The sequence below is a fragment of the Salvelinus alpinus genome, chromosome 7 (assembly GCF_045679555.1).
Source record: "Salvelinus alpinus chromosome 7, SLU_Salpinus.1, whole genome shotgun sequence".
In the NCBI taxonomy this organism is placed as follows: domain Eukaryota; kingdom Metazoa; phylum Chordata; class Actinopteri; order Salmoniformes; family Salmonidae; genus Salvelinus; species Salvelinus alpinus.
The window spans coordinates 34,126,603-34,148,938 of NC_092092.1; the positions used below are offsets into that span (position 1 = coordinate 34,126,603).

The window sequence follows — 22,336 nt, forward strand, 5'->3', positions numbered from 1 at the left end:
TAGAACTTGATTCTATTTTTGATGCTTGACACGCTGCAAGTCCCGTCTCTCCCATCTCCTCATTGTTTTTTAAGGAACATATACCCACATGGCTGATGAAAGATTAACTGAGGTCCACAATCCAGTCCAGTTGGTGGTGGTAATGTACCTTGAAGTTGGTTGCCAACCGCCATATAAAGTCCGAAGAAGAAATAGAAGAAGATTTAGAAGAAGACTGAAGGAGAGATTACTAGAAACTAACTAGGTTTCCACTTTTATCTGTGTATTGTCAGAATAGAGAACACATGATTTTGTGTGACTCAAAATGAGTCAAATTTCTACAAAGATCCAGAAAAAAAGGACATTGTGCATTTCAGGTAAAATAACAACCCAATGTTTATATCCCAGTACAAATTAGCAAGCAACAGCAAGCTATCTAGCTAAATGTCCATGAATGTTTAAGAACAAATTCTTATTTACATTGACGGCCAACATTGGCCAAACACGGATGATGCTGGGCCAATTGTGCGCCGCTCTATGGGGCTCCCAATCACGGCCGGTTGTGATACAGCCTGAAATCGAACCAGGGTGTCTGTAGTGACACCTCAAGCACTGAGATGCAATCCCTTAGACCGCCGCGCCACTCGGGAGCCGAATAGCGATCTAGAATACCACAAAATGAAATTCTCAGGATCCCATCAGAATAACGCCACAATTTTCTCATTAGGAGATTCAGTAGCTGCATATATCTTACAGTATGTAGGCTATATATCATATATGTCACACTTACACAATACACATTTGACATCAGGCACTGTATCAAAGGGACACATACACGGGAGCGCGCTTTGTTTACGTGTGGACGCTCATTGCTAAATGAACCTCCTTCACAGAGCTGTGCTCTCCTCTTCCGCGTGCATCCCGGTCTCGGAGTAGTCCTCGCCTCGTTGGTTAGCGCTGCCTTTTAAAGCAAACGGGCGCGCACTTCCAGCCGTCATTCAGTCTGAATACTAGACACAGGGAAGGAGTACTGCTGTGTCGTCCAACCATCCCTCTCTTTCTTTCCCTGTTATTAATAGATACCAAACTAGCTACCCCCTTTAGCTGTTATTTTTTATTTGTATGTTAACGTTAAACGGTTAGTCAACTAGCTCAATCATGTACCGGTACTTCGGGGAGTTGTTATCCCGCGGGGCGGGCAGTGCGCTGGCCTCGGGGTGCGTGGACTCTGCTCTCCCAGCATCGGCCTCTCTAATGCGGGTCCGACAGTATAGCGAGCAGCCCGACGACCCCAACTTCTTTCGCATGGTTGAGGGTTTCTTCGACCGCGGAGCCGCCATCGTTGAGGACAAGCTTGTGGAGGACCTAAAGAGCAGAGAGACCCACGAACAGAAGACGAAACGAGTGAAGGGGATTCTCCGCATCATCAAGCCCTGCAACCACGTCCTCAGCGTCTCTTTCCCCATCAAAAGGGACAACGGAGAGTGGGAGGTAGTGGAGGGCTACCGCGCCCAGCACAGCCAGCACAGGACGCCCTGCAAGGGGGGTAAGATACTGCCAAGCGCCGCTTCCTTGTTCTCAACTCTTCAAGTGGTTGTGCGGTTTGACAGCGAGCTTGTTGCTAGGCTAGGTAGCTAGCTACTTAGCTATTCCAGTACTCAGCTGTGAGAACAACTGCACTGATTCTCTCTTTCGCTAACGGTAGCTATAAGTGAAGCATATCATGCAAGATACGTCTCTTACATAGACTTAATTTAACAGCATCACTGGTCTGGATGTGGAATATTGTTATTTCGACAGCTAGCTTTCTGCCTGTCATGGCTATGCCATGCGGGGAGTGTAGCTCTGCAACACTGGATCAATGACCTTCCCACACACCTAGTGAGGCTGCCTGGAGCTAGCTGTCATACAGTAACAGGAGCCAGCTGACATAGCTAGCTAGTATAGCCCCCTGATCAGCTCTAGGACACTGGGCTATCAGGGCTAATCAGCGAATCATACTACTGGTTTCCAAGATAGCTCTATACTGTAACAGAGCTCTGAACAATGCAGTCTCTCAGTAACTACAACCTAGATACAAACATTTATACGGACTATTGTTGACTATCCAGCTCTGGCATAGTCCTTGTGTAGGCACTAATAGACAGAGTTAGCAATAATAACCAATGATGGGTTAATATCTTTGGCTATAACACAGGTGTTATACTGTATTGAGTTTGTGTGTGTGTGCAATTAGTGTTAGCTGAGATGTGGTGGCTAGAGAAGCTGATCATGTGATCATTTGGCATTTCACTGGGCAAGCCCTGCACTGGCACCACTCTCAACACATGCTGCCAGCTGCCCCATACATCAACCGTCTAGGAACAGGAACAGAAATAGGACATAGTACACTCACTCACACACACACACAACAGTGAAGGGCAAGTGATGTGGGTATTCCCTCCCAGCCTATAGGTGTGTGTGAGTGAAGCAGCATGGTGCTCTCTGCTCAGGCAGAGGTCAGGTGTGAGGAGGGGCTGGGGGGTAGGGCAAGGCTGTAGGGTGTGTGTGTGTGTTGTGGTATAAGGAGGGGGGCTATGTGGTTCAGGGTTCAAGGCAGAGAATTGTAGGCTGGTGCAGCCCTGCATTGTGGGTGCTTTGTGTGGTGAGGACCAGGATGAGTTACAGTGAGGGGGAGGGAGAGGGGGATAAACAGTTGTTTGAAGAGGAGTGGAGTGAAGGAGGGGAAGGGGTGGTGATGTGCCCAGGCGCTCCTATTCGTCAGCATTGTGCTAGGAGGGAAGCGTGTTCACTAAGCATTACTTACTTGATTCAGCTCACCACCTACCCAGGGTGCTAGGTAAGCTGAATCAAGTGCACCTACTGACTGACAGAATATTTGAACACTGGTGTGGTGTATAGATGATTAATGTTGGAAATCACTTTCACAACGCATCACCACTGTGCGTCACGCATGCTTAACTCACACGGTCACATGCCACCAGAGCAGATGCTTCCCTCAAACTCTTTCCTCTTTCTGCAGCTTAGTCACACTTTCCATTCTCCCCCTTGCTCTGACTTCGGCTGCCACTGCACTTCTCATGGTTTCTGTGTTCCCCCTTTCTGTGTGATCCAGCAACATTGTTGTCCTGTCAGTGTACGCTTTTTAACAGAGCTGGTTCAATTAACCACTCTTGTATAAGCTTGACTAGGACCTGAAGACTTTAACTTCCCTACCTAATGAGGGTTAGCACCGTTATTTGGCACACAGATAACTGATGGTGAGGCTAGATGATTTAAAAACTATTTTTATTTTTTTTACCTTTTGTTTAACTAGGCAAGTCAGTTAAGAACAAATTCTTATTTTACAATGACGGCCTGCAGGTGAACAGTGGATTAACTGCCTTGTTCAGGGGCAGAACGACAGATTTTTACCTTGTCAGCTCGGGGATTCGATCCAGCAACCTTTCGGTTACTGACCCAACGTTCTAACCACTAGTCTACCTGCTGCCCCAGATGGGGTAAAGGCCTGTTACAGTCAGTGTGTGTAGAAGTGGGGGAGAAAGTAGAGGGTTAAGGGTTGATGCTCTCTGTGTAGGCCTAGGCCTATCTAACAATGGGGTAGAGACTAGAGAGGGTTACGGGTTGATGGCTGTTATTCATTTTCAGGTTTAATGATTGATAATCAAGCTGAGAGACCCTTGGTCCTGCTGACTTATATATGATGGTCAAGGTGAATGACAAAGTGCAAAGGCTGTTGCTGTAATGCTGCTGCTGCAGATACAACAGACTAACAAACAAACCTGCAAGGCTCTCTACAGAGTACCTGGTCCTACTACAATAGTTTCAGAACCTCACATTTGCTAGCTGGAACACTGCAGAACTGTGTGCCTGCACCTGCAAGCGTGATTCAGTGTTAGGGAGTTTCAGGAAGTATGTCACTCTCAAAGGATGTTTAGTCTGTTAAATCTCTAACATCTCCTTCTCATTTCCAAGCAGAAGTGGAAGAGGGAGCCTGTGGTGCAGAGTCTGAGTCAGCCTAGGCCTAATTCTGTTTTTATTGTCCGAGTAGGTCTCATTTCCACTGTGTGACTAACAGCCCACTCTGGGCTCCCTTCATAGTGAATTTGTGCTCTTGGGCAATTGGGTTTGTCTGTGTGGGTGTATGTTTGTTCGTGTATATCATGTGTTTGCATTCATTTTTGTGTGTGTATACACAACATACACGGCGGTTTGTTTCTTATGTCTGTGTGTGTGGGTGAGAGCTAGCCAACCCAGAGACTCATTTCATTGGATTGTTTATAAACATATTTCTTCCCTTTGCTGCAGTATTGGGGGATGGGAGAGGAGTGGAGGACACGAGGAGGAAGATAATCGAAGGAGGAGTGGTTATGGGAGAAAGGGGGATACAAATATATCTATTTTTTTTGTTCATTGAATTGAATTAGCCTAGCTCAGTCAGTGCTGTGTCTGTAGTTCAAAGGAGAGTCTCAGTAAAATGTTCCAAGGGCTTCGAGCATCTTATTGTGACACACTCCTAACAGTAGTCTTAGGCTATCTAGTCTCTGAAGGTCATGTTTAGGTGGCATGAAACAGGAGAAATGTAATTGCTATGGTGTGCTCTACTCTGCTGAACACCACCCCTCTAACACAGCAGGGGCTACTGGCTAGCTAGGGGTTGTTTTTGGACTGGGCTTCAGTACACTGTATGGCGCTTAGAGATGATGTCACACATGCACACATCCTCCCTGTCCTCTGACAGGAAACTGCTAGCTGCAGTTTCCTGTCAGTGCTCGGTGCCCTTGGCTCTCTGTACGTCTCTGTCACAGCGTCACAGCCCAATATAGCACAACCAAAGTTAGCACACACATTCACACACCCATGTGTACATTGGGTGTCGCGCATATGTTGCAAGATCAGAAACAGGCCTCCTACCTCGCGTTGGCCAGCGCGTGAAGCTGGGCACGGTGCGCAGTTTGCCTAGGCCACTGATATTGCCTGGGGATGGTCTGCATGCAAAATGACTTGTAGATCAATGACTGTTCACATTTTACATGCAGTTTGACACTGAAGGAGAAGTCGCATCAGTGATTTTCGGAAGGTAGAGACATTGTAATATGAGCCCCAAACCTGCCATTTGTAATGTTTGAATAAAATTTCAGACCAATGCTACATTTGGATGGGTTTGTGGTCCGCGGACTGATGCTTATCGGTGAATCATTACATCCCTACTGGCTTCCTGTCAACTTTACTGTGTCTTGTGTTGTTATTGTTGGGCTACGTGTGTTAACTCCCTATGTTTGTGTGTCTGTGTGCAGGTATCCGCTACAGTGAGGAGGTGTCTGTTGATGAGGTGAAGGCTCTGGCCTCTCTGATGACATACAAGTGTGCCGTGGTTGGTAAGTCCCTCTCCTCTATGTTCACATCTCATTCATGCCTTGATACTCCTGAATTCATGCAAATATACACACTGATCTGAGAGATTTTTTTATTAGCATTTTCAGTGAGCTGTTTTCAAAGCAATGAAGTGTGTGTGCATGTGTGCGTGTTTGTGTGTGTTCTTAAGCCCCAATTTTTAAGCCTTATTCTCTCTCTCCAGATGTACCCTTCGGAGGGGCTAAAGCTGGTGTCAAGATCAACGTAAAAAATTACTCTGTAAGTCCATCAGACACGCACAAAGATACCCGCATACAGTGCATTCGGAAAGTATTCAGACCCCTTGACTTTTTCCATTTTGTTACAGCCTTATTCTAAAATGTATTTAAAAAATAATAATAATTCTTCTACACACAATATCCCATAATGAAAAAGCGAATAAAACAAGCAATAAAACTAAAATAACTTATTTAAGTAAGTATTCAGACCCTTTGCTATGAGACTCGAAATTGAAGTCAGGTGCATCCCGTTTCCATTGATCATCCTTGTGATGTTTCTACAACTTGATTGGAGGCCACCTGTGGTAAATTCAATTGATTGGACATGATTTGGAAAGGCACACGCCTGTCTATATAAGGTCCCACCGTTGACAGTGCATGTCAGAGCAAAAACCAAGCCATGATGTCGAAGAAGTTGTCCGCAGAGCTCTGAGACAGGATTGTGTCGAGGCACAGATTTGGGGAAGGGTACCAAAAAATGTCTGCAGCGTTGACGGTCCCCAAGAACACAGTGGCCTCCATCTTCCTTATAGTTTTTCTCAATTGCTTAGACACAATTTCTGGAACAACTCACCATTTTCTCAAATCTTCACACACAATTTTAAAAACTCACACCCAATGGTACAAACATCTAACTTCTGGGTCCCAAATCAAACTTTGCCCTTAGACAACACACACAAGCTGTCAAACACAGACTACATGACTGTTAGGTACACACGGGAGGGATTCATTCAAAACCCTGCTACCAAAATGTTTAGAATAGGTTTTCAGATAAATAATTTGGAACTTTGTAAAATCACAGCACTGACTATCCAGATAACCCTTTCAGGATCACCCTGGCAAGAGAAATTCAAAACAGTACTGTAATAAATACCTCTTACATTAGTGGATAAGGGAATACTACTGTCTATGCTGTTCTGGTCAAAAACCTGACCTTTGAAATGTCACACGAAACATGTAAGGAAGAGTCCATGCACAGTAAAATACCCAAATTCCAAAAGCATTATTTCCAAAAGCAGCAAATGTACAGGTTACTCAGTATCAGCATGCTCATCATCTTGTCTCAGGTCTGGGTCAGGCCATAATATCTCATCAACGTCACACATTATGTTTGCTTGCTAGGCAGCGTGAGAAAAATGCCCTTGTGTGCCTTAGAAAACCCTGGATAGACTCCACAGAGACATCACCACAGGCGTCCACCATTGCCTCCAGCAGGTTTTGCTGTGCGTAGCTCTGGATAAGAGCGTCTGCTAAATGACTTAAATGTAAATGTAATGTAATGTAGGGGTTGCAGTCATACATTCTCCACCGCCATACTGAGAAGAATTCCTCATTCGGATTCAGAAATGGGGAATATGCTGGCAAAAGAAAGAACGGTGAACCTGGGGTGGTCATTGAACCAGGCGCGAACCAGAGCAGCCCGTTGGAAACTCACGTTATCCCAAATGACAACATATTGGGCTTGCTCTGGTTGCCCTGGCTCCCCTTCCTGTTGAATAATGTTATTTTGCAGCTGATCTAGAAATTGAAGGAGTTGTGCCTTGTTGTATGGACCCACTTTGACATGGCGGTGGAGGACGCCATGATTGCTGATGGCTGCACATAGGGTGACGTTGCCTCCACTCTGGCCAGGAACTTGTATGATGGCATGGTGACCAATGATACGCCCCCTTTTGTGCCTTTTTGTTAGGTTGAACTTCATCGATGAAGATGTACTACTGTGGGTCAGCCATGGCATCTAGCTCAAACATTCTCTTCAGAATTAAAAAACACACATTTTACTGTACTACAAATACACTACTGTAGTGTACTACTGTACTAGAATGAAAGATTGTGTATTGCAGTTACTGTAACACGTTACTATACAGTACTGTATTGATATGGTGGAGAGATGGGCCATACTCTACATACTGTAAAAATTCTGTACAGTATAGCAATTACCTGCACATATTGGAATCGTTGCTCCTTAACTCTGTTTGAATTCCTTTCAAAAGGCACACGATACAGCTGTTTGTTCCTTGTGTTTCTTCTGAACAATCTGATCAATGGTGGAAATGCTGATGCTGTCAATTCCTTGGAAGACTACCTGGTCTTCAACTATTTGGGTTTGAATTTCCCTCAAACGAATGGCATTATTGGCAATCACCATATTCACCAGGGCAGTCTCCTGCTCAGCTCTGAGAAGTCTCTGTCAACCTCCAATAGATGACCGCCACTCAGTACTGCAAAAATAACATTTGACCATTACTAACCTATGATCATCCATTACTGTGGTAAAAACTACACTGACAACAAAGTGGAGATTCCGTCTATATGCACTGCAACATTACATGTATCACATGATGAACTAGGGTGGCATGGATATCATCTGAGATTACTTGTCTTTGTTGTTGTTGTCGTCCTCTTCCTCTCTGTTGTCTTGCAACTTCCATTGTTAGGATCCATTGTTCCAAAGCACATGGGCATGCCTCCAGGCCCTATTTATTGATCCTGCAATTCTGATTGAGGCTTAGTGTTTGCACCTGGAGAAAGATGTGCTCTTTGAGTTTAGGTTGTGATGACTTGAGTAAATTATATTGAGAGCATGTGTTTGCTGAATGAATATATATATAGTGCAATGAAGGATTTATTTGGCCACTTTTGTGTAAGGTTTAGCAGAAAGAGTTTTGAATATTGAAACTAGAGGTCGACCGATTCATCGGAATGGCTTATTAATTGGGGCCGATTTCTAGTTTTCATAACAATTGGTAATCGGCATTTTTGGACACCGGTTATGGCCGATTACATTGCACTCCACGAGGAGACTGCGTGGCAGGCTGACTACCTGTTACGCGAGTGCAGCAAGGAGCCAAGGTAAGTTGCTAGCTAGCATTAAACTTATATTATAAAAAACAATCTATCTTAACATAATCACTAGTTAACTACACATGGTTGATGATATTACTAGTTTATCTAGCTTGTCCTGCGTTGCATATAATCGATGCGGTGCATGTTAGTTTATCATCGAATCACAGCCTACTTCGCCCAACGGGTGATGATTTAACAAGTGCATTCGCGAAAAAGATTAAATACGTAACGGTTCGTATTTCACTGAAAGAATAAACGTTTTGTTTTTTAAATTATTGTTTCTGGATTTGACCATATTAATGACCTAAGGCTCGTATTTATGTGTGTTATTATATTATAATTAAGTCTATGATTTGATATTTGATAGAGCAGTCTGACTGAGTGGTAGTAGGCAGCAGCAGGCTCATAAGCATTCATTCAAACAGCACTTTCCTGCATTTGCCAGAAGCTCTTCGCTGTGCTTCAAGCATTGCACTGTTTATGACTTCAAGCCTATCAACTCCCGAGTTTAGGCTGGCAATACTATAGTGCCTAGAAGAACATCCAATAGTCAAAGGTATATGAAATACAAATGGTATAAATGGAAATAGTCCTATAAGTCCTATAATAACTACAACCTAAAACTTCTGTGTCTGCTTTTTTTGGTCCTCCAATAATCGGTATCGGCGTTGAAAAATCATAATCGCTCGACCTCTAATTGAAACATATGGAAACCAGGTGAATAGTGTTTACGGTTATGGGAAATGTGTGTGTGTTTTTGGGAATAACGTATGGGCGCTACAGGAAACAGTTTTTGTGTTTAAGCAATCAAGAAAAACTGTAAATGGAAGAACTGAGCAATCGGGGGGGGGAAGGGCCTTGGTCAGGGAGATGACCAAGAACCCAATGGTCACTCTGACAGAGTGGGAGAGTGGCCAGACGAAGCCACTCCTCAGTAAAAGGCACACGACAGCCCGCTTGGAGTTTGCCAAAAGGCACATAAAGACTCAGACCATGAGAAACAAAATTCTCTGGTCTGATGAAACCAAGATTGAACTCTTTGGCCTGAAGGCCAAGCGTTACGTCTGGAGGAAACCTGGCACCATCCCTACCATAAGGCATGGTGGTGGCAGCATCATGCTTGGGGATGTTTTTCAGCAGAAGGGACTGGAAGACTAGTCAGGATCGAGGGAAAGAGGAATGGAGCAAAGTACAGAGAGATGCTTGATGAACCTGCTCCAGAGCGCTCACGACCTCAGACTGGGGTGAAGATTCACCTTCCAACAAGACAACGACCTTAAGCACACAGCCAAGACAATGCAGGAGTGGCTTCGGTACAAGTCTCTGAATGTCCTTGAGAGGCCAGAGCTTGAGAGGATCTCCAGAGAAGAATGGGAGAAACTGCCCAAATCGAGGTGTGCAAAGCTTGTAGCGTCATACCCGAGAAGACTCAAGGCTGTAATCGCTGCCAAAGGTGCTTCAAGTAAAGTATCTGAATACTTATGTAAATGTGATATTTCCGTTATTTTTAATGCATTTCTAAGAAACTGTTTTTGCTTTGTCATTATGGGGTATTGTGTAGATTGATGAGGAAAAAATAATTTAATACATTTTAGATTACGGATGTAACTTAACAAAATGTGGAAAAAGTCAAGGGGTCTGAATACTTTCCGAATGCACTGTACATACACATACACACACACAGACACAAGTGTGTGTGTGTAGTTGTCATGTAGGGGAAAGAGCAGCCAGGTCACCCGTGATACATGTATTCAGTATTCGACGTCCATCTATGGCTGAGGGAGATGACCTGGAAACTGGCCACTAGGGGCAACAGTGAGTCCCAGTGGCTAGATGTGCCAAGCTTATAGAGACATTGCAGCTGTAATTGTTGCAAAAGGTGGCTCTACAAAGTACTGACTTTGGGGGGTTGAATAGTTATGCACTCAAGTTTTCAGTTTTTTTGTCTTATTTCTTGTTTGTTTCACCCCCCAAAATATTTTGCATCTTCAAAGTGGTAGGCATGTTGTGTAAATCAAATGATACAAACCCACCAAAAATCTATTTTAATTCCAGGTTGTAAGACAACAAAATAGGAAAAATGCCAAGGGGGTGAATACTTTCGGAATCCGCTGTAGGCAACGGAAGGCAGGCAGGCTTCATCAGTGCTTCACACACCACTTTGCAATGAGCTGGAGGCCATACAGTACCGGTCAAAAGTTTGGACACACCTACTCATTGCATGTTTTTTTCTTTATTTGTACTATTTTCTATATTGTAGAATAATAGTGAAGACATCAAAACTATGAAATACACATATGGAATCATGTAGAAACCAAATTATTCCTTATTTGAGCTGTTCTTACCATAATATCGTCTTTTACTAAATAGGGCTATCTTCTGTGTACCACCCCTACTCAAACACATTAACAAGGAAAGAAATTCCACAAATTAACTTAAGGCACACCTGTTAATTGAATGCATTCCAGGTGACTACCTCATGAAGCTGCTTGAGAGAATGCCAAGCGTGTGCAAAGCTGTCATCAAGGCAAAGGGTGGCTACTCAAATATAAATATATTTTTTGATTTGTTTAATGCTTTTTTGGTTACTACTTGATTCCATATGCGTTGTGTCATAGTTTTGATGTCTTCACTATTATTCTACAATGTAGAAAATAGTAAAAATAAAGAAAACCCTTGAAAGAGGAAGTGTCAACTTTTGACTGGTACTGTATTTAGGTGTTTGAAACTGGAATGCTGTACTACATATTATGAGCATGTCTTGCCTTGCTTCAAAGTAGCCTAGCCAAAATCACACCATATCCTTGGAGGCAATTATTTTATATAAACTTTCTTTCATTGTCCAGTAGCCAAAGGCACAATCCTAGTCATATTAGCAACCCATGCTAGTTATTGCATATTAGATTTCCCCTTTTTTCTAAATTTCAAACGTATATTTTCATCCGCTCGCATGTGCGGTGAGCTTTTGACAACTGTTTTCCTACTAATTGCATTAAGGAGCGAACATTCGTACGTAGCCTACTTCCTGCTGCGCTTATAATGTGAAGAAATAGTAGTTTATCAACATTTTAAGCTAAACATTCTGATCTGCTGCTTTAAACTCATTGCTTTAAATGTTTTTATTTGTTGAGGTAGCCTAGGCCTACTGGTTGAATGAATTTGGGATCTATCCTCCCACAACTGTCCCAGAGTCTGTTCAGAATAGGCTATTTCTTTCTCCACAATCTGACCAATAGAATAGTTCAAATGTTCTACTATGGGGACAGTAGCTTGACATAGACTAGTGATGTTGCTGTTCGTTATTGGTGTTGTTGGCACAGGAAAAGTAATTGTGCCAGTTATTCTAACGTCTTCAAAGTGCGCATCCAGAATTCGGGAAGAAGGACCACACATCGTTGCGTCCCCGAGTTGCATGTTCTGTTAATATGATTTGCCATCATCTACATGTGATTTCTGTCATCCTGAGCACTGTGGGTGGACACCCTAATCAGGTTACGCACCCAATGCATATGGGTCCAGTACATTTCTGAAATGTCCTGTAAATTAAAATGCTGCCGGTCAAATGTCCAGGGCCACGGAAACCCTGGCACGCACACGCACACACACGCACACACCATAGCAGGCGATTATGGTGGGAACGCTCTGATGCACAGGAAGCATGTCTTACTCCCTGTCACATCAGTGATATATTCCAGTGACCCCTTTACACACACACACACACACACACACACACACACACACACACACACACACACTCTGTCTGTCTTTTCCCCTCCAGCATAGAAGAAAATCAGAGGTTCAGTCTTATCCTTTTAGCATGTCCTCATTTCTCCTGCTCTCATCACATAGACACTCACCACAGAACCAGATAGACTGTTTATTTATATCCTTTGGAGTTGGGGCTGTTTGCTATGGCTTTCTGTTATAACATTATGTCATAGATAGATAGACTACATGACCAAAAGTATGTGGACTGCTCATCGAACATCTCATTCCAAAAGCATGGGCATTAATATGGAGTTGGTCCCCCCCTTTGCTACTATAACAGACTCCACTCTTCTGGGAAGGATTTCTACTAGATGTTGGAACATTGCTGCGGTGACTTGCTTCCATTCAGCCACAAGACCATTTGTGAGGTTGGGCACTGATGTTCGGCGAGTAGGCCTGGCTCAAAGTCGGCGTTCCAATTCATCCCAAAGGTGTTCGATGGGGTTAAGTTCAGGGCTCTGTGCAGGCCGATCAAGTTCTTCATCACCGATTTCGACAAACCATTTCTGTATGGACCTCGCTTTGTGCACAGGGCATTGTCATGCTGAAACAGGAAAGGGCCTTCCCCAAACTGTTGCCACAAAGTTGGAAGCATAGAATTGTCTAGAATGTCATTGTTTGCTGTAGCTTTAAGATTTCCCTTCACTGGAACTAAGCGGCCTAGCCCAAACTATGAAAAACAGCCCCAGACCATCATTCGTCCTCCACCAAACTTTACAGTTGGCACTATGCATTGGGACAGGTTGCATTCTCCTGGCATCCACCAAACCCAGATTCGTCCGTTGAACTGTCAGATGGTGAAGCGTGAGTCATCAATCCAGAGAACTCGTTTCCACTGCTCAAGAATCCAACTTGGCATTGTGCATGGTGATCTTGAGCTTATTTGCGGCTGCTCGGCCATGCAAACAAATTTCATGAATCTCCCGACGAACAGTTCTTGTGCTGACATTGCTTCCAGAGGCAGTTTGGAACTCGGTAGAGAGTGTTGCAACCGAGGACAGACAATTTTTACGCTCTAAGCGCTTCAGTACCCGGCGGTCCTGTTCTGTGAGCTTGTGTGAACTACCACTTCGCGGTGAGCCATTGTTACTCCTAGACGTTTCCACTTCACAATAACCACACTTACAGTTGACCGGGGCAACTCTAGCAGGGCTACAATTTGACGAACTGACTTGTTGGGAAGGTGGCATCCTATGTCGGTGCCACGTTGAAAGTCACTGAGCTCTTCAGTGAGGCCATTCTACTGCCAACGTACACTACCGTTCAAAAGTTTGGGGTCACTTAGAAATGTCCTTGTGTTTGAAAGAAAAGCTAATTTTTTGTCCATTAAAATAACATCAAATTGATCAGAAATACAGTGTAGACATTGTTAATGTTGTGAATGACTATTGTAGCTGGAAACGGCAGATTTTTTATGGAATATCTACATAGGCGTACAGAGTCCCATTATCAGCAACCATCACTCCTGCGTTCCAATGGCACGTTTTGTTAGCTAATCCAAGTTGATCATTTTAAAAGGCTAATTGATCATTAGAAAACCCTTTTGCAATTATGTTAGCACAGCTGAAAACTGTTGTGCAGATTTAAAGAAGCAATACAACTGGCCTTCTTTTGACTAGTTTGTGGGTTCGATTACAGGCTCAAAATGGCCAGAAACAAATAACATTCTTCTGAAACTCGTCAGTCTATTCTTGTTCTGAGAAATGAAGGTTATTCCATGCGAGAAACTGCCAAGAAACTGAAAATCTCGTACAACGCTGTGTACTACTCCCTTCACAGAACAGCGCAAACTGTCTCTAACCAGAATAGAAAGGGGAGTGGGAGGCCCCGGTACACAACTGAGCAAGAGGACAGGTACATTAGTGTCTAGTTTGAGAAACAGACGCCTCACAAGTCCTCAACTGGCAGTTTCATTAAATAGTACCCGCAAAACACCAGTCTCAACATCAACAGTGAAGAGGCATCTCCATCTCAATTATTTCATCAAACAGCTCGCATCAGACAAGCTCACTGCATATAGTTTATTTTGTTAAAACACATAAGGTGGGTCTGTAAAACAAACAAAAATACACTTTAAGAACTTACGACCAATATCGGTCGACCAACATTTTTTGTCGGGGACAGCCACAGTGTCTACACTAGTATGCCCTTCAGCTGGCAGAGACAAAGGAAACCCTTCTCTCAACCCACCCCTCCCCCTCTCTCTCCTTGTGCACACTGTGATCAATCAATTCTCTTTATCGCTCTCCCCTTTTTCTCGCTCTCTCTCCCTCTTTTTTTCCCCTCCATTGCACTCTCTCCTCTCTCTCCCTCTCCCTCATCTCAATTCAATTACATTCAAAGGGCCTTTATTGTCATTGGAAACGTGTTTACATTGCCATATCAAGTGAAATAAACAAATGTGAGAACACAAAACAATATTAACAAAAAACTATTAGAAATGAAAACTTAACATTGCGCTCTCTCTCTCTCTCTCTCCAGGACAATGAGCTGGAGAAGATCACTAGGAGGTTTACCATTGAGCTGGCCAAGAAAGGCTTCATCGGTAAGCGTGACTGTGTGCCTCACACAGCCTTACGTAGCCAGTTGTCCCCTATGATCCTGTATGCTAATGACTGTGACGTGTTAACTCAAAACACATAGAGATGTCTCTCCCTTACATGTAATAATAGTGATGGGGTAGTAGACCCCTCTTCCAGTCAGTCAGCTCCTCCCCCTTCCTCTGTCCTCCTGGTGTTGAACACATGAGAATGCCCCTCGCTACATACCACACCCTGTTTTTACCACTGAGTCTGGTATTTAGACATGTCTCTCTCTCTGGTATAGTGGGCATTCAGAAACCTCCAGTCAGCCACTGTACAGTATTAAACATATAGGAAGCATATATGGTAGAAACTAACTAGTTGGTGTATATTTAGAATATGTACAAGAAGGGTTGCACATTTTGGGGAATATTCAGAGGTGGAAACTTTCTGTGGGAATTAACGGAAATATATGCAAATTATTATTAATACCATTTTAAATGTGGATTTTTTTTGCATTGGATATATTTACCATATCATGGAGACAGAAACCTTTTACCTTATTATAAGTAGACTTAATTGCAAATGATTAAGAAATGTCGTTTTAATTAAACTTTAATTAAATGATTTGACACTTCACATGGGATGATCACCAATGATCCATCGCATCTTCCAAAAACGCTTTCAACATCTGTAAAATGATAGTCTAGAAACTAAAGCTTTGGTTGTCTTCCTCTCAGGCTTCCATGTCTTCTCTCTGGACCTCCTCAATGTACACCTCTTGAACATCAGACTCTGAGGCCTCATCTTCACTGTCACTTTCTAACCTAGTTGAGGATGGCTCGTTGTCAGGCTCAAAAAGCCTCAAATATGCATGGATGGCCACGAATTTTTCAACCCAAACAAGGACCAGTTGCGCTCTGAGGCGGCTGATGTTGGTGGGATTTGGAGGATGATGGAGGCAACAGGGGAAAGAGTCTCAGATCCTCAAAGTCCCTTCCACCAGGTGGCCGATGACATATGTTGGCAAGACTGCCATATTGCATCTCCATCCCAAAGCCCTTGCTTGGAAGTGTACTTCACCAGACTGCCAAGAACCTTGCCCTCATCCAGGCCAAGGTGGCGAGACACGGTAGTGATGACACCATAGGCCTTGTTGATCTCTGCACCAAACAGTATGCTCTTGCCAGCGTACTTGGGGTCCAACATGAACGCTGCGGCGTGTATGGGCTTCAGGCATAAGTCTTCACGCTTTTTGATGTATTTCAGAATTGAAGTTTCCTCTGCTTGGAGCAACAGTGAAGTGGGCAGGGCATTACGGATTTCTTCTCTTACATCTGCAAGCAGAGTCTGAACATCAGACAGGATGGCATTGTCTCCCTCAATCCGTGCAATGGCTACTGCTATAGGTTTCAGGCTGCTTACCACTCTCCCAAAATACATCATCCAGGAGGGTCCTCTTGATGGGGCTGTCCATATCGGCAGACCTCCTTCCCCTCCAGGAGACTGTCAAACATGATGACAACACCACCCCCAACGGGTGTTGCTGGGCAGCTTCAATGTGGTACTCTTATTCTTCTCACTTTGCTTGGTGAGGTAGATTGCTGCTATAACTTGATGACCCTTCACATACCTAACCATTTCCTTGGCTCTCTTGTAGAGTGTATCCATTGTTTTCAGTACCATGATGTCATTGAGGAGCAGATTCAATGCATGAGCAGCACAGCCAATGGGTGTGATGTGAGGGTAGGACTCCTTCACTTTAGACCAAGCATCCTTCATGTTCACAGCATTGCCTGTTACCAGTGAAAATATCTTCTGTGGTCCAAGGTCATTGATGACTGTCTTCAGCTCATCTGCAATGTAGAGACCGGTGTGTCTGTTGTCACTTGTGTCTGTGCTCTTGTAGAATACTGCTTTAGGGGTGGAGATGATGATGTTAATTATTCCTTGCCCACGAACATTCGACCACCCATCAGAGATGATTGTAATACAGTCTGCTTTCTCTATGATTTGCTTCACCTTCACTTGAGCTCTGTATCCAGCAAATTAGTAGATTAAGCATGTCTGGTTGGAGGGGTGTATGCTGGGCGAAGAACATTCAGAAATCTCTTCCAATATACATTGCCTGTGAGCATCAGAGGTGAACCAGTTGCATACACAGCTCGAGCAAGGCATTCATCAGCATTTCTCTGACTACGTTCCTCCGCTGAGTCAAAAAAACTTCTGATTCCAGGAGGACCATGAGCTGTTGGTATCGATAAGGTGTCTGATTCATTTTTTTTTTTTTTACCTTGAATAGAAGTAGAGGGACTTTTTGTCAGAGGTTGCTTGTTGTGAGCGCTGAGGGAACTTTATGCACTTGGCCAGATGATTCTGCATCTTTGTTGCATTCTTCACATATGATTTGGCACAGTATTTGCAAATGTACACAGCTTTTCCTTCTACATTAGCTGCAGTGAAATGTCTCCACACATCAGATAGTGCCCGTGGCATTTTCCTGTAAAGATTAGGGGGAAAAAATGTTAAAAAAACAACAAATACAATTCCATGTACAGATAAATAGCTAAGCAGTTAGATTAAACAACTCCTTTGTAAGATGATAAATGTTTTAAAATGGAGCATGTATGGAAACGGGTGAACTAACACTCTTCAGTTAGCAGTCTCAAGCAAACTAAAACCCACATGGTAGCAAAAACTAACTAGCAGAAATTGTAAACAAGTTAGAAATGATTTAAACACACTTTGCTGTAGGCTACTATTTACTAGTTAACAAAAAATAATGTATGTCATATAAAATATATTCACCCCATCCAGTATTGTAATCAAAACTTACCAGAAAGCATGTAGTCCTTGGCTCAGACAGTGTAGCAGTGTGGCTCAATAGCATCTCAATAGTGTGCAAGATCTTGAGAATCAGCTGTACATGTGATGGAAGAGTGCACTGCACATGCAGAGGGTTACAATTCCATTGAATTGAGGATAATTTAACCAAAATAAGTCAGAAGACCTAGAATTGCCTTATGTGTATCCCACAAAAAAGGTTCACTGTTATAAGCTAACTTTTTTGATGAATTTCAGCAAAATTCCCCAAATTCTGGAAATTTACCAGAAAGTTACCAACCCTTGCAACCCTATGTACATGTATAGAGGTGTATTAATACGTTTATCTCAAACATGTGTAGTGTATGTTTGTGAGCACAAAAAAGCTGTGTGTACGGGAGAGAAATATGTAGGGTGTGTACATGCTCCCCTTCCTCACATATACCTTCACTCCCCTCCCCCCTCCCCTTAGGGCCAGGTATTGATGTGCCTGCTCCTGACATGAGCACCGGAGAGAGAGAGATGTCCTGGATCGCTGACACATACGCCAACACCATCGCACACACTGTGAGTTACCGCACACACACACACACACACACTGATCCCAACACCACCAAAGTCATTATTGTGTGGTGTTTGGCCATTCATTCCCATACTGAGCTCAGAGTAACCTGTGACCCTGTGGCCAGTCAGTGCCTCACAGTGTGGTGCGTGTACAGCCCTAATGCCTGGCTGGATACTGACAGAGGGTTACATATTCCCTACCGAGAGGTGAAAAGAGGTACAGGGCATACAGTGAGGGAAAAAAGTATTTGATCCCCTGCTGATTTTGTACGTTTGCCCACTGACAAAGAAATTATCAGTCTATAATTTTAATGGTAGGTTTATTTGAACAGTGAGAGACAGAATATCAACAAAAAAATCCAGAAAAACGCATGTCAAAAATGTTATGAATTGATTTGCATTTTAATGAGGGAAATAAGTATTTGACCCCTCTGCAAAACATGACTTAGTACTTGGTGGCAAAACCCTTGTTGGCAATCACAGAGGTCAGACGTTTCTTGTAGTTGGCCACCAGGTTTGCACACATCTCAGGAGGGATTTTGTCCCACTCCTCTTTGCAGATCTTCTTTAAGTCATTAAGGTTTCGAGGCTGACGTTTGGCAACTCGAACCTTCAGCTCCCTCCACAGATTTTCTATGGGATTAAGGTCTGGAGACTGGCTAGGCCACTCCAGGACCTTAATGTGCTTCTTCTTGAGCCACTCCTTTGTTGCCTTGGCCATGTGTTTTGGGTCATTGTCATGCTGGAATACCCATCCACGACCCATTTTCAATACCCTGGCTGAGGGAAGGAGGTTTTCACCCAAGATTTGACGGTACATGGCCCCGTCCATCGTCCCTTTGATGCGGTGAAGTTGTCCTGTCCCTTTAGCAGAAAAACACCCCCAAAGCATAATGTTTCCACCTCCATGTTTGACGGTGGGGATGGTTTCTTGGGGTCATAGGCAGCATTCCTCCTCCTCCAAACACGGCAAGTTGGGTTGATGCCAAAGAACTCCATTTTGGTCTCATCTGACCACAACACGTTCATCCAGTTGTCCTCTGAATCATTCAGATGTTCATTGGCAAACTTCAGACGGGCATGTATATGTGCTTTCTTGAGCAGGGGGACCTTGCGGGCGCTGCAGGATTTCAGTCCTTCACGGCATAGTGTGTTACCAATTGTTTTCTTGATGACTATGGTCCCAGCTGCCTTGAGATCATTGACAAGATCCTCCTGTGTAGTTCTGGGCTGATTCCTCACCGTTCTCATGATCATTGCAACTCCACGAGGTGAGATCTTGCATGGAGCCCCAGGCTGAGGGAGATTGACAGTTATTTTGTGTTTCTTCCATTTGAGAATAATCACAGAAACTGTTGTCACCTTCTCACCAAGCTGCTTGGCGATGGTCTTGTAGCCCATTCCAGCCTTGTGTAGGTCTACAATCTTGTCCCTGACATCCTTGGAGAGCTCTTTGGTCTTGGCCATGGTGGAGAGTTTGGAATCTGATTGATTGATTGCTTCTGTGGACAAGTGTCTTTTTATATAGGTAAGAAACTGAGATTAGGAGCACTCCCTTTAAGAGTGTGCTCCTAATCTCCGTTCGTTACCTGTATGAAAGACACCTGGGAGCCAGAAATCTTTTTGATTGAGAAGGGGTCAAATACTTATTTCCCTCATTAAAATGCAAATCAATTTATAACATTTTTGACATGCATTTTTCTGGATATTTTTGTTGTTATTCTGTCTCTCACTGCTCAAATAAACCTACCATTAAAATTATAGACTGATAATTTCTTTGTCAGTGGGCAAACGTACAAAATCAGCAGGGGATCAAATACTTTTTTCCCTCACTGTATGTGGTCACTCTTTCTCTGTCTGTATCCCTCCCCCTCTCCCTCTTTTTATCCCTCCAGTTCTCATTCCACTACAGTAGTAAAGACCCTTAGTTGTAGTTGGCAGGGTGTGTAGAGGGAGACGGATTACAACTCTCTGGCCCTCTGTGCGTTCCATCTACAAATTACATAGCATTAAAAAAAACTACTCATTATGTGATTAGCAAATCCTCACAGAGCCTTGCTCAGGCCGATCCCCTCGAACACTCCATATACAGTGTCTTGGGAAAGTATTCAGACCCTTTGACTTTTTCCATATTTTGTTACGTTACAGCCTTATTCTAAAATTGATCAAATTGTTTTTATCCCCTCATCAATCTACACACAATACCCCATGACGACAAAACAAAAACAGGTTTTTATACATTTTTGCTAATGTATAAATATATATATATATCACATTTACATAAATATTCAGACCCTTTACGCTGTACTTTGTTGAAGCACCTTTGGCAGGGATTACAGCCTCAGGTTTTCTTGGGTATGACGCTACAAGCTTGGCACACCTGTATTTGGGGAGTTTCTCCCATTCTTCTCTGCAGATCCTCTCAAGCTCTGTCAGGTTGAATGGGGAGCATTACTGCACAGCTATTTTCAGGTCTCTCTAGAGATGTTCGATCGGGTTCAAGTCCGGGCTCTGGCTGGGCCACTCAAGGACATTCAGAGACTTGTCCCGAAGCCACTACTGCGTTGTCTTGGCTGTGTGCTTTGGGTCATTGTCCTATTGGAAGGTGAAACCTTCCCCCCATTCTGAGGTCCTGAGTGCTCTGGAGAAGGTTTTCATTAAGGATCTCTCTGTACTTTGCTCCGTTCAACTTTCCCTCGAACCTGACTAGTCTCCCAGCCCCTGAAAAACATCCCCTCAGCATGATGCTGCCACCACCATGCTTCACCGTAGGGATGGTGCCAGGTTTCCTCCAGATGTGAGTTCAATCTTAGTTTTGTCAGACCAGAGAATATTGTTTCTCATGGTCTGAGAGTCTTTAGGTGCCTTTTGGCAAACTCCAAGCGGGCTGTCGTGACTTTTATTGAGGAGTGGCTTTCGTCTGGCCACTCAGGTTCTTGGTCAGCTCCCTGACTAAGGCCCTTCTCCCCCTATTGCTCAGTTTGCCCGGGCGGCCAGAGCTAGGAAGAGTCTTCATGGTTCCAAACTTCTTCCATTTAAGAATGATGGAGGGCCACTGTGTTCTTGGGGATCTTCAATATTGCAGAATTATTTTGGTACCCTTCCCCAGATCTGTGCCTTGACGCAATGCTGTTTCGGAGCTCTACGGACAATTCCTTTGACCTCATGGTTTAGTTCTTGCTCTGACATGCACTGTTAACTGTGGGACCTTATATAGACAATTATTTTTTTATTTTTTATTTAGTTAGGCATGTCAGTTAAGAACAAATTCTTATTTACAATGACGGCTAAACCCAAACCATGACGTGCGCCGCCCTATGGGACTCCTAATCACGGCCGGTTGTGATACAGCCTGGAATTAAACCAGGGTCTGTAGTGATGCCTCTATCACAGAGATGCATTGCCTTAGACCGCTGCGCCACTCGGGAGCCCAAATCATGTCCAATCAATTGAATTTACCACAGGTGGACTTCAATTAAGTTGTAGTATTTATCTCATGGATAATCAATGGAAACAGGATTCACCTGAGCTCAATTTTGAGTCTCATAGCAAAGGGTCTAAATACTTATGTGAAGAAGGTATTTCCATTTTTTTTATTTTTAATACATTTTCAAAAATGTCTAAATACCTGTTTTAGAATAAGCCTGTAACATAACAAAATGTGGAAAAAGTCAATGGGTCTGAATACTTTCCGAAGGCACTGTACTAAAGCAACTGTGCTGCATATCTGGTCAAAGGTCAGTATGGGTACTATAATTCTATAGTTTTACCCCCAGAGCAGTGTGGGTACTGAAGTTCTGTAGTCTGGTCCACAGGGCAGTATGGGTATTGTGGTTCAGTAGTCTGGCCCCAGGGTAGTATGGGTACTCTCATAATTATGCTAAGGTTCTATTTGACAAGTCTGACAAACTGCCAACAGATGTAATCCAATTAAACGTATGCTCTAATGTGTGTGTGTCTCTGTGTGCGTGTGTGTCTCTGGGAATGTCTATGTGTGTGCAGGACATCAACGCCCACGCATGTGTGACAGGGAAGCCCATCAGCCAGGGCGGTATCCACGGTCGTATCTCAGCCACCGGTCGCGGAGTGTTCCACGGCATTGAGAACTTCATCAACGAGGCTTCCTACATGAGCATGCTGGGCCTGACCCCCGGCTTCCAGGACAAGACCTTCATCATCCAGGTACACACACACACATAC

At 43.7% G+C, this 22,336-nt stretch overlaps 1 protein-coding gene across 1 annotated transcript in view; it reads left to right on the forward strand.

Moving 5' to 3' along the window:
- Positions 1–975: 975 nt before the first annotated feature.
- Positions 976–22,336, forward strand: part of LOC139580860 (glutamate dehydrogenase, mitochondrial-like) — a 33,289-nt gene continuing 11,928 nt past the window's right edge. Inside the window, exons 1-6 of the mRNA XM_071409942.1 lie at positions 976–1,525; positions 5,277–5,357; positions 5,558–5,613; positions 14,709–14,772; positions 18,045–18,139; positions 22,139–22,318. Coding sequence (XP_071266043.1) covers positions 1,138–1,525; positions 5,277–5,357; positions 5,558–5,613; positions 14,709–14,772; positions 18,045–18,139; positions 22,139–22,318 — 864 coding nt within the window. The 5' untranslated portion in view covers positions 976–1,137. The remainder of the gene's footprint in view (positions 1,526–5,276; positions 5,358–5,557; positions 5,614–14,708; positions 14,773–18,044; positions 18,140–22,138; positions 22,319–22,336) is intronic.